At 48.0% G+C, this 12,870-nt stretch overlaps 1 protein-coding gene across 4 annotated transcripts in view; it reads left to right on the forward strand.

Moving 5' to 3' along the window:
* Positions 1-12,870, forward strand: part of MYRF (myelin regulatory factor) — a 72,546-nt gene that overhangs the window by 39,664 nt on the left and 20,012 nt on the right. For all 4 annotated transcript variants that reach the window (XM_026045611.1, XM_026045614.1, XM_026045613.1 and 1 more), the window contains exons 5-7: positions 3,337-3,637; positions 4,097-4,269; positions 4,600-4,723. In XM_026045611.1, the coding sequence (XP_025901396.1) occupies positions 3,337-3,637; positions 4,097-4,269; positions 4,600-4,723 (598 nt within the window). The remainder of the gene's footprint in view (positions 1-3,336; positions 3,638-4,096; positions 4,270-4,599; positions 4,724-12,870) is intronic.

A 12,870-nucleotide genomic window follows, 5' to 3' on the forward strand; every position in this document is an offset into this window, starting at 1 on the left:
GTTGGATCTTTGTTTTCACCTATGTACAGCAGAAGCCTATTCCATTTTAAGYTGCATCAGAAGATAAAAATGAGCCATCGAATGATGCCAAAGCTGACAACTTCTGGCAAGTTTGGACCAGATACCTAWTATTATCATGATGGCTGAATTCTCTTGGTACTTCACAAACATTTCACACTTGCAGTCACCAGTGTGACCAGTCCGTCGGTTCCATTGACAGTTTCATACAAACTCAGAGGCCCAGAAATTCCTTCCTGCTCCATCTGAGATGAACGTGGTGTTTTTCCTTTTCTTTTTTTTTTTCCTTTGTTCACCAGCTTTCTTTGCAAGCTGTAAGCTTTCCTTTAGAAAAATCGTTTGCAAATATTTACTTCACTCAAGTCACTAGYTTCTGGACATTTTCTAGGCATGGTTGATGAGAATATACCATCTCGTCTAGCTTAACACATCTGAAAGTTCACTGCAGAAGCTCAAATGAATTCCGCAGACCCCTTTGCACTCAATGGAGAGAAATAAATTCCTTTCCACTATCTTAGAGTCCTGCTATAACATGAAATGACTAATGTCATGAATGATCTCGGTTTTTTTTTGTGAACCCAGATGAGTTATTTGTCTTTTTCCGAGCTAGAACAAGAAATCATTAGGGACAGTGTAAAGAACAATGCAAGCAAATGATTAACCTGTAAGATGAGCTGTTCAGGTGTACACAGAACTTTCTAAATGGGATTGCTTCTAGCCTCCAGAAATGTTTTGGTTATAACCAAAACCCTTTGCTGAACACTGATATTGCTGTGCATTAGGCTTATGGCTAGCCAGGGCTAAGATGGGGCTGCGGAAAGTGATTTATGTGCACTTCCACACACCAAGTATGTATTTTCAGGGTGCTAGAGTCAAATAAACTCTAATTATGGCATCACTTCAATATCCAATTACACACAGAGGAAGGGGAAGGTAGGATAACATTTGAATGTCCCTTTTTGTTTATTTAAGGTAGAGATCAAAGTCATCTTCTGTTTTAAGTTAAAACACAAGTAAGTGCAGCTGAAGGAATGCTAACTAATGATGCCAGTCATCTGGAGATGCTCAGATTCAGTCATGCCTTCTTTTTCTCTAGTTGTTTCCATGTCTCTACTCTCATTGTTTCCATGTCTCTGCTCTCAATGATTGTCCTTGCACAGTAATACATGGAGTAACAAACCTGGTTTGGTGCTTTAGACACAGGCTGAGTGTGGACATATTGAGGTTGAGTAGAGTAGAGAGGCTACGGGAAGCTATCATTAGGCAAGGGAGTAACAGACTGCAAGGTGTGTGAATGCTGTGGCCAAGAGTAGGGTCTTGGTSTCCTCTTCTGGCCATGGCATTCACATACCAAGAGTTCAAGGTCTTGCTCTATCCCAGGCTTCTTGTGGGAGCTTGCGTGAGTCATTGAGAGGAGGATTCACCTCACTTAGCTCTCCAGCAATGAAGTGTTGACAACAAAGGTGCTTTCTGGGGCCTCCTTCATAGCCAGTTCAGGGAGGGACCTCTTCCCCCGTCTTAGGATAGGGCCAATCATCCTGTGGAGATCTCTTTCTTTCTCTCTCCTGTAGAGGAGATTAGACAATTCACTGGGAAAAAACACCAAGCTTTCAGCTGGCCAGTGCTGGGTGAGATGAATTCTATCGTTAGCTCAAGGCTTTTTTCATAGGTGAGAGTTGTAATTCGTGACAGGAGGTCGTGTTCCACAGCTGAGAGGTCCTCTGACATTGTGGAGAGTCTTTAGACACCCCTGGATTCTGGGTAGCCTGTTTTTGTCTGTCAGAGATCTGTGTCATCAGGGGCTAGGGATCAGGCTGAGTCTATGGGCACAGTATCTGGGACACACAGATTCTCCCACATCATTTTTGGCCACATCTCTTGTGAGCCACAAGTAGTGAATAGGCAGATAGATGGCTAGTTGTGCTCTCCAGCCCTCACTCACTGGTCTGTGTTCTGCTGCCCACTTGTTGCATTGCTGGGGTGTGTATCATGTTAGCTCTTTGCAGAGGATTATAGATGTAGCTATATAGTGCCATATAGAGATGCTGATATACACACAATTTGATATCTTAAGACATTAGCAGGACCTCATTAGTGATTGCAAGCCATGGAGTTATTGTACTTGCCAAGACATCTACTGTAAAAAGCTAGGGAGTGTTTCTTACTGCCAACGTTACGTACTGATGACTTACTTGGGCAGGTAGCTGGTGTGAATGAAGGGACTGAGTGCACACTCAGCAAGTTTGCTGATGATTTTTGCAGTTTTGCAGTTTGCTTACAAAACTGCAGTTCTGTAACCGGCAGGAGTAGCTGATATATAAGAGCTAGGGGTGRTGGCTGACCTTCTGGTACGCAGCTCTGTGGAGATGGACCCAAGAGTTCTGGTGGACTGCAAGTTAACCGTGAGCTAGCAGTGTGCTTTTGTGGCCAAGATGGCCAATGGTATCTTGGGCTGCACTTCTCATTGGAGGAAAGGCCAAGAGAGCTGGGTCTTCTCAGCCTGGAGAAGACCAAAGAGGGATCTTGCTGATACGTATCAGTATCTGAAGGATGGATGTAGAAAGGATGGGACCAAAGTGTTTTCGRTGGATGAGAGTCAGTGACGGGATGAGAGGCAATGGATACAAACTGAACCACAGAAGGTTCCTCAAGTCATGGGAAAAACTTGTGTGCTGCCAAGGTGACTGAACCTTGGAACAGATTTCTCAGAGAGGCTGTGGMGTACCCCTCCTTGGAGATACTCAGAAGCCATCTGGACACAATCCTGAGACATGTACTCTAGGTGATCCAGCCTGAGCAGGAGGCGTAGACAATATGATCTTCACATGTCCCTTMCATCCTCAACCATTCTATGACTCTGATTTTGTGCTTTGGGAACCTGAATGGGATCTTCTCCCCTTCTCGCTCTCTTTTGCTGATGAATGATATGCGATGAAGTCCTGTGATGCTGATGATGTGATGAAGAAGCCATAATTGAAATTTTCTTGCTGGGAATCTCTTGAGATCATTATCAAGTGTGGGGGCTGTTGAAGAATCTGGGAGGAGAAGTCAGCTCAAGGCAGAGTAGCCACTGCAAGGGAGACAAAGTTGCTGAAGGTTCACAGCCYTGTCGACGCTAACCGAAAGAGGCAGGGAGGTGTGGGTTCATGAAGCTAACAGAGATTGGGACAGTTCTGGGGAGAGGGGAATGCCTGAAAGAAATTCCCAGTGGTAACTTTGGAGCAGAGTCTATGTGTGTGCTGGATGTGGGCTTATGCCATACAGAGCATTGCCCTACCTGCTGGTCTAACCCATCACTCTTTCTTTTTCTCCTTCAAGATCCTCACCTTCTTCGGACCATGACCCCCGAGAATATGTGCCACATCACTCCCCCTTCCCGCCTGGAGCATCCTCCTCCGCCKCCTCCACCTCCTCACCTTCAGGGTCCTCCCCCGCCTCCACCTCACCCTCACCAGCAGCAGCTCAACCCTCATTACCCCAGCCTGCAGCGGGAGATGTACATGAAGGCCGAGCCGTTGATGCCACCGTACGGCATTGGGCAGGGCATGTCGCCAGGTGACCTCCACAATGCCCAGCAGTCGCAGATGCTGCATCAGCTCCTCCAGCAACATGGAGCAGAGTAAGGCCTTCGAGCACTTTTGGACTTGTTTGCATGATTTGGGGAGGTGGGAATGAGGCATGTTGGGAGTYTGAGGCTTGCAGAACAAAATTACTGTTTTTAATTGCTAATTAGGAAATGTGCCCTATTTCTGTAGAAGAAATTTWAAAAAGCTCGGGAGGTGTCAGGGTGGGGATGACCTACCTTGGAGCAGGGATAGTCATTTGAAGTTGAATGTTGGGAATAGACAGAGGGGAATAGAGGGAAATAGACAGAAGGGAAATAGACAGTTGGGAATAGACAGAGGCTGGCAGTAGAAAAGCTTTAAAAGAACCTCTAGTGCCCTAAGTGAAAGTTCTGKTTTTTTTATGTAGGATCACAGCCTTTTCCTGATCACTTGCTATGGGCGTGTTACCACTTCCCCCTGTGCTCTTGCACCAGCTCATTCTTTTGCCTTTGCTTTCCTGTGGGTCTCCGCAGCCTCCCCATGCACCCTGCCAAGAAGAGGAAACACTCCGAGTCACCTCCCAACACCCTCAATGCACAAATGCTCAACGGGCTGATAAAGCAGGAGCCGGGTATGGGGTCCGTGCCACTCAACCCTGACAGAGTCCAAACACCCCCCTGGCACCAGCCGGGGGCCCTTTCACCAGGTATGTGGGSTTTTTGCCTCCCTCTTCCCTCTTAATCCCGCCAGCATGCAACCCCTTTGGCTAGTCCAGATGTCCTGCTCAGCCGGGGTGCCTGGGAGGAGAGCGTATGGGCACAACAGGGTCCAGCCAGAAACACTTGCCCCAGCTGGGTTCCCAAAAGAGGAGGAGGGTGCTGTACTTATAACCTAGATATACTGCTCATAGCGGTGCCCTGTCAGTCAAGAAGGCTTCAGGCTGCCCATGTGGGCACTGCCAGTAGCTTTCTTTTGCTCTTGTCTACCTAGATGCCTTGCCAGAGTGATTTAAGTATGTCTTTCCTCCTTGCCACAGGCCTGATTCAAGATAATGACAGCTTGAATGGCTCCTACCTGGATCCCAACTACCAGTCTATAAAGTGGCAGCCACATCAGCAAAACAAATGGGCAACCCTGTATGATGCCAACTACAAAGAACTGTGAGTAATGCGTTCACCTTTGGGGAAAGTCAGGTTCACCTTTTCCTGTCATTAGTGGCAAGKGACAAGGAGCCACTCGGCCTGGGGCAAGGGTCGTCTTGCCCTCCCCTCCCCAACATCCTTGTATTACCTGAGCGTCTTTGCTTGCCTTCGTTGTGGTGGAAATACTCTCCCTCTTTTACCTTTGCCTTTGCACAAGTTGCTTCTCTGCGTTTCTGCAGTGCTGCTGAAAGATTAAGAAATGGGGCTGGCAGTGCAGGTCAAGAAAGACAGTGGAAGGCAAAATTTGGGAACTTTGATGGATGCTCTTCTGAATGCCATTCAGCCCTTGCTGCACCTTGCTTAATAGGTGCCTTGTGCTGGCAAACCAGGCCTGAGTATGATTTGGCCTAGGAGGATCCATTTCCCTGGGCAGGCTTACCCAAGTCCTGGATTTTAAGATAAGTATTAAGATTCACTGAAGAATATGCAGCATGGGTGGCATGGGTCCAGAGCCACCTCCAYGCATCTTGGGAGCAGTCTAGAAAGGAGGCTGATGAGAATGGCTAATGAGTAGAAGAGGAGAGAAGGAGGAGTGATGGATGAAAGCTGGGAGGGTCAGGGAGATGTCAGAGAGGCGAGGGCAGTGGGTGGAGAGGAGAGCCRAGGTGGCTGAGGCAAACAGGGAAGCAGAGGGCAAGGCAGAGTGCTGGGAAGCTGCAGTGAAGGGCTAGGCTGAGGTGGGAGGGCAGGCTGACAGGATCCGAGCTGGACTCAGCTCAGCCAGTTAAAGGAAAAGGCCGGGGCAGAGGGAGGGTGGAGGCAGCGTGTGGACACCAGCCCGTGTATGGAAAGATGAGAGCTCAGGAAGAAACCGCTCTGCATCCTCCCTGCATTCCTCAAAGGTGACACAGAACTGGCAATCAGCAGGCTGCGTTCCAGGAACCGCTTGCCGAGTAAACACCCCTGTCTCCCCTCCTCGCGTTTCTACACGGTCAGTATCTGACCTGGTCCCGCTGGGAGGCATGGAGGACGTGGGGGTGCTCTGTCTGCCATACCAAAAATGCAAGGTTATTATCATAACTTGCCTAGACAGTGTCCTAAAGGGCTAAGGACACCTGGTCCGTTGTGAAGGAAGACGAAGGTCTTTTGACATGTACAAGAGCTGCTGTTGCAACGTCCGAGCTTCCTGTTCAGGGATCTCCTGCCAGCCCAGCTGTAGGCCCTGTGTTGATCTTCACCATGACTGGGGCATGTTGTTAGTTGTTCTCCTGCAAAGGAAAAGTGGCTGATGGATTCATTTACTTTGGTGACATCCTGTCATTTGCAAAGGCTGTGTGTGTAGCTGTTTCCCTGACCACAGCAAGAGAGGGGAATTTGGGGTCATAGTTATATCTTTTACTGAACTAATTAGCTCCTTATAGCTGGGTTAGTGAGGGGCAACTCTTATGCTGAGTGTCATTCCCTGTCTCATCATCTCCCACCTTCAGGTGGAATAACAACACCCATACTGACCTGTCCCTTGAAGGGGAAAGGAGGAGAAGGGAAGGGAATAACATGACAACATGCAGTTTCTGCAGTCCTTACCTGGAATAATAAGTTGTTTCCTTCATGAACAGCAGCACACTGCATGCTATCCTGTTAGGCATTGCTCCTCTTTCTTCCGTTTATAGTCCTCTCCACTGCTTTCTACATCAGGACTGTATTTCACTTTTCAGAATCGTAGGGGAGTCTCTCTCTGTCTGGTAGTTTTAAAGCCATCATGCAATCTTAAATCCCCCTTTTTGGGGTATTTATGGGGTAGTAGTCTGCTGAAGCAGGTATCTCCTCTGCAGAACTTGAATTCAAACTCCAGTGTTTTCTCTGTGGCCTGGAGGTTTTTCCTTAGGGTGTTATGGCTTGTCACCTTCCCAACAGGCTTCATTTGCCAAACTATTTTCCCATCACATGTTGTATGGATATGAGAGCTACTTCTGGAAACTTCTAAGTAGCTCCAAAGTCTGGTTGTGTAACCTGACTCTGTTCTCCGTGATCAGTTTGCTTTGTGTGGGAAGGGGGGACTTGGCCATCCCTCCCTGAGCGCACAAACATACTGGAGTCTTGTCCTGTTTTCCTGCTTAGAGCAGTGTTTGCACTTGAATTCCTCATTTCCCCCTTCCTGTAGCACTGTCTGAACACAACATTGCTGTCACTTGAATCTGAACCAGGACCTGAGCATCCCTGGGAATTTGCAGCACCGCCGTTCTCTTAACTGGCCAGGTGCCTCTAAGGTTTCCTGAATGTGAAGAGCTCTTAAGGCTCTTCAGAACATGTGGCCTATGGGGCCTACGGGGACTTGGGCTCTTTTCATTTGAGCACAGAAAAACGCCAGATGGACTTGTCCCTAGAAGGTCCTCCCAGTCAGCATTCTGCAGCATTCACTGCTTTGAGTTCTTCCCTTAGTCCATCTTCAGTTTCTCACTGCAGCCAACCACTCTCCTCCCAGACTATCTCTTTTCATGCCAATTTTGCCTTTCTCTGTGAGCATTTTAGTATTTTTGCCCAAAGTCAAAGGGACTCTGAAAGACGGAGGGGTCAAGAGAGAAGCAAAACCCTTTTCCAAGTAGGGCAATGYTTGGTCACAGTTTATTTGCCCCTGGCGAGTGGCTGAGCGAAAGAGTGGCCACTCTTCTACTTTCAGTCACAACAGTCCTTTCACCATATGGCAGACACATAACTTTACCTTTACTAGTAAGGGTAGGAGCAGACCTTTTGCCTGTCCTTGGTCTTAACTTTGACATAATGAATTCCCCTTTTTTTTCCATCTTGCTGTTTACATGTCGTGAGTGAATGGTCTCTCATTTGAAGCATGTCGCAGCTCTCTGGCCCGGGTTCTCACTGATAGATTTCAGCTTGTCACAGACCATTTTTCAGATGTTATAGTTCCTGATTCAGAGATTTATTGGAGATTTATGCACCCAAGTGTAATATAAGCAGTACTGGTATACAGCTATACAATACTTCTTGCAGGGCATGGAGAAGCTTCTGGAGTATTGAAAACCATAGCTTCAAACTCCAGCAAACCTAGCTCTCAGCTGCGACGTTCTTTGGATTTATGTCTACTTGCTAATACCTGCTTTTAAGATTTAGTGTGCAAGCCAAGGCAAAATTGCTTTTCTAGTGTTTACCTCCCCATTTGGTTGTGTAATGGATAAATTCCTTTGAAGGGAATTGATGCCATTTTTAGGAATCCACATGCAGTTTGGTGTGACTGTAGACTTGACCRGAATAAAAGCTTACAGTCAAGGGTTGATTAACTTGTTGTTGTTGTTATGTACTGCCTCAGTAGTACTTCCTCCTTGGTAGAGGTTAGCATTAAGATAACTCTAGGAGAGCCTGTACAAACTGAACCTTCATCTTTTCCTAAATGCAAAATCACTTAGATGATGAGGTGTAACTGCTCACAGCCTCCCTGGAGGAGATTTTCCCAGGTTTGTAGTGCTTATGCTGCCTCCTGTTCTGCCTCAGGGAAACCAGTCCGGTGGTTAGTGCCGTGCTAGAGACCCAGTCTAGATCCTCCTGCATCTAGGCATGACACTTTCTATTGGACTGGTATCCCACGGGTGGAGTMATCACTTTGGTAGTATTTTATTAATACATTTTTGAACTTTTACAGTATTTTCCACGTTGATGCCCATGGCCCTGCAGGGCAAAAATACAGTTAAATGATTTCTCATGCTCATTCTCTTCTCATTCTCATTCTCACACCCGAAGTTGGGTCCTGTAGCAGACTCTCTGCCAAGAGCAGGACAACAGTGTCTCAAAGACTGTTATATGTAGAGATCCATTAGTTGACGAGAGTTTTCCAGTTTTGAAATATAGATCAATATGGTCTTTCTTCTGTGAACATCTTGCAGGAAGATGCATTTCAGTGATGGGGACTTGGGTGTCAGTTTCTTTGGGATCCAAGAATCTGTCTGTGGCAACCAGTGGTACCATTATCCTGCCTTTGGGGGGGAAAATCCAAGTTGCTAGGCTCTTGACCGACTTCTGGGAGGACTTCACATGTACATTGACTGTGTCTACTGTCTGTCTGAGCTGCTCAGCAACAGAAGAGGGTACTCGGAACAAATCATGAAGAGATGTGCCCTGGGAACAGGTAAAAGTAATGTGGTCCTAATCTCTTGGGCAAAGGGTGAACAGAACATGTATATGGTGGATCTGCTGGCAGCCATGTGCCCTCCCTTTCCAGGGACTGTGTGGATGGCAGCTGAGACTGTTAGGAAGGAGATGCCATCCTTAAACTTTGGCTTTTTTTCCCCAGTTTCATGCTTATCACTCCTGCCTTGGCTACATACCCATCCACTCCATGTGACAGCCCTCTCCACTGGGAGAAGAACAGAGGGGAACAGGGCCCGCATGCTGTGAACTAAAAGGGTTTAGTTTTGATACAGCGTTCTTAGGAACAAGCTGGATTAACGTGGGATGTGTGTGAAGAATGGCGTTCGCAGAGAGAAGGCTTTAGTTCTCCCATCTCCCACTGAGCGTTGACGGAGGTCAGGAAGATGGAGAGCCAACTCCCCAACAGTCAGTAATAGTTCTCCATTTTCTTGTCAGAGCCCTTTACAATGGGTTGAGATGGGGTCGAGTTCAGTCTAGTGCTCCTGTCTGCCCTGAACACTCTTCCCACACTGCCTATCTTTGATAAGAGTCTGGTGTACTCTTTTCTCACCTAGGAGTTGAGTCATCTGCCTCTGGGCAAGAGGAATAAACCCTCCTGGCGCTGCCTCAGAGCTATCTGCTGATCTGAGCACAGCACATATCTAATATGTGACTTAGACCTGCTGTCCYGTGCAGCCTCACTGCTCTCGTTCCTGTTGGGTGGGAAGCAGAACTTCTCCCTTCTGCTTAAATGAACAGTGCTCCCGTCCAAGCCAGGCCAGCGTGCCTAACTGAGGCCATCACGGCATCACGGAAGGGGCTGCAATCTTGCATTTTCCTGCACAGATGGAGAAGGTGTCATTATTGTGCGTAATGGTGCTTCCCCAAAGTGGAGGAAAGGAGGAATCATAACATCATGAACCAAGAGGCCTGGAAATCTTTGTCATGGCTTGGTCAGCTTATGTCTCGGGCGTTGCTGTGGGCTGAGGAATCTGTTGATTTAAAGACCAAAGTCTCAAGATTAGTTTTATTGATAATGTATTTTTTTCCTAGCCTTTTGCACTAGTTTTGTGGTTTCRGACTCCCTGAACCTTCCAAAGGGTTAGTTGGTTTCCAGCAATGGTGCCCAAGAGGCCTGGAACAAGGCGGTTCGCTAATTTACTCTCGGGAACGGGAGTAATCCATCTCTCTGACAGCATGCTCTGATAAATCCCAGCAGGCTCCTTCCTCCTCCTCGCCATTTGTTTACAGGTTGAGGCAAGGCAGCTGGTGAGGGATAATGCAGAGCTGAGCAGAAACTTTTCCGTGCTGAGGCTGGAGCCTCTGTTCTCTGACCCCRGGAACTGGGCCAGTGTAGACCAGTAAACTGGTAGTTCTTATGTCTTCTACTCTGCAACCGGCCACARCTCAAGCCTTCAGTCTGAACTTGGTCCTTCATGCTTGCACTCCTTGATGAGAATAAATGCTGCTAGATACAGCATCGACCTTAGATACTGCAGAACATGGATCTCCTCAARGAGATATTGTCCGGAGCGACGTGATCCAATCCTTCTGATGGGACTTCCAGGTTGGATGGCACAGCGTCTTGGGCAAATCGCTTTGACCAGCTGGCTCCCAAAGGCAAAGCAGGCTTGGCAAATCCCGTGGTAATTGATCGCTGACATCTTGATCTCTCATGCAAAGAATRTGTCAGAGCTTAATTGTAGGTTCTATCCTACATTCTGGAATTTGTATCTGGAAAAAAAGAAAAAAGTAAATTAAAAAAAAAAAAAGGTGAGAGRGAATCAAAGGGTGTCCAGGCATTATGTCATACGAATGACTGAGATATTGGGTAATCTAGAAGGAAGAAGGGAAATGAGAGAAAGGTGGAGAAGATTTTTCTTCCAGAAAAGACGCAAGTGATGGCATGTGAGGATTCTTCTGACAATCCTGGCTCTCAACCACAAGTGTAATTCCTTCTTTTTTGCAGTGCCTTTTCCTTTGCCCCTTAATGTGGAGGGTGAGGGCATTTGATTCTCCCTGCTGTCTGGCAGCTCCTCTAAGCCTTCCCACTGCCAGTGGGGAGCTTGTCACCTTTCAATCTCAGTTGGCAGTAGGAAAAATCCTCTGCTATGATCCTGGCCTGCTGAGTCCCGTGTTAAACTTCTTTTGTTGATAGAGGCCTTTGGCTAAAACAATCCATTTGACCCCAGACCTTTTATTCCTGATAGTTTGCCCTCTGGGCCTTGTGCTCTCACTGGAAGAAGCCAGCATTGCACTGCCTGCTCTCAAACCATTGGCAGGGGCCAGTCAACAGCATCATTCCTAATCCAAGCAACCTGTTCTGATTTGGTATCAGCTGCTGTCCCTTCTCTTTGTGCTACGTTTGCAGCAACCACCCACCCCGAGAGAGTCTCTCAGGAGGGACGCAATGCCCAGCTGCCCTGCTGCAGGTCTGGTAGGTGAGCAGGGAGGAGAGGTGACTGTCACTCTGAAAGCCTGGGTTGAGGTGAAGCAGAGCTTTGTCTTGGAGCTTGGAAGCTTGTTGCTTCCAAGGGAGACTTAAAAATGTGAGGGTAAGCAATCACTGGAATACATAAGGCTGTGGATAAGGCTCCCAGGCTGCAGTTTGGGGTGGGGTGCAATCTCTGAAAGCAGTTATTTGGCTCAGCTAGAGGTTTCAGGCTGGAGGCAAAGAGCTAGGTAGTTCTCTCCCCTCTTTTATATCCGAGGGGCTGGATTCTTGTCTCAGATCTATCCTRTCAGGTCACTTCCACCTGGATGCGACACCTCACAGCCAACTGTAAAATCCTGTCCTTCAGGAACTCTGCAAAGGGGACCTCTGAGAACAGTGGGCCAGAGAGAGAAGGCATTTCTGGAAGGCAGAAGGAAGGGAACCCGAGTGTTTGCTTTCTGTCAGCAAGTGTTCATCAGCCATCAGCTTGAGTTAACGTTAACCAGAGCATGTTTTGGAAGCTTCACTCATTTAGTCAGCCCCTCACCTTCCTCTGCATTTTTTAATCTAAAAAACAGTGGGGTAAGCAGTTAGTGATCAAGGATCCCAGGTACTCAGAAGCTGTGGCATTTTGGGACAGTAAATGTTTGTGAAAGGAGTCAGGAAGGGTCCTTGCATCTGCTGGGGGTGCCATGACCACCTGGGTTGGAAAGAAGCTGCTGTGCTTGTGTAGTGAGTGCGGACAGGGAACAGGCGTTGGTGCTGGTGGAGAGGGCAGTGCATCCAGAGCCACAAACCTGAGGGAGGAGAACTACCTAGGCCTTTGAGGTGCCAGAAGGAGCAAGGAACCGAAGAGTAGGGTGAGAAGGACCCTCGGTGGAGTGGAAGGAGGTTTAGGGACAGGCTGCCTTCTGGGGTCTCTGCTGCTCTCTGAGGAACGGCTGCTGCACACAGAGCTGGAGCTGATCAGGCCAGCCTTAGCTATAGCTCCCCAGAGGGAAGAGCCAGCCAGAGAATTAGAGGCTGAAGTTGCGAGGAAGGCAAGAGCAGAGGGGAATTCCTCTCATACTTCCGAGCTAAGGTAGCGCTCTGCTTCCACCATCTGGTTTGTGTTCGGGGCACATCACAGGCAGCCCAGGGTCCTCGAGTGCAAAAAATAAGTAGTTACGGAGCCTCCCAGGCATTATTCATGGCTGCCTGGAAATGCCCTGCAGATCTCATCCACTCTTAACCCCTTATTACCTAGGTAGTCCCACGGTAGGGACCGTGGCCAAGAACATGGTATGAGGTGATGCGATGGGAAGGAACCAGTCCTGTGCTGGTACTGGGTGGAGTATGCTCTAGATGGCCTTGTAAGAAGACTTGTGGGTTCCCCAACCCTGTGGTGCTGTTAGAGTTCAGCTTTGAGGTCCAGTAAAGCTGGGCTCTCAGTATGACTTTGAGCTAGATGCTACAGTGAGACCAGTCCACCAGCCCTGGGCACAGTGTCTTGAGCAGATGGTCCTTGCCTCCTCTGTGTCAGCACACTGCAGGACTWCACTTGGTACTAGTACTAGGGGACCGTGCTGAAGCACTTCTACTGCAGCACATCTAG

The sequence above is a fragment of the Nothoprocta perdicaria genome, unplaced genomic scaffold (genome assembly GCF_003342845.1).
Source record: "Nothoprocta perdicaria isolate Ctin4 unplaced genomic scaffold, notPer1 scaffold_405, whole genome shotgun sequence".
NCBI lineage: Eukaryota > Metazoa > Chordata > Aves > Tinamiformes > Tinamidae > Nothoprocta > Nothoprocta perdicaria.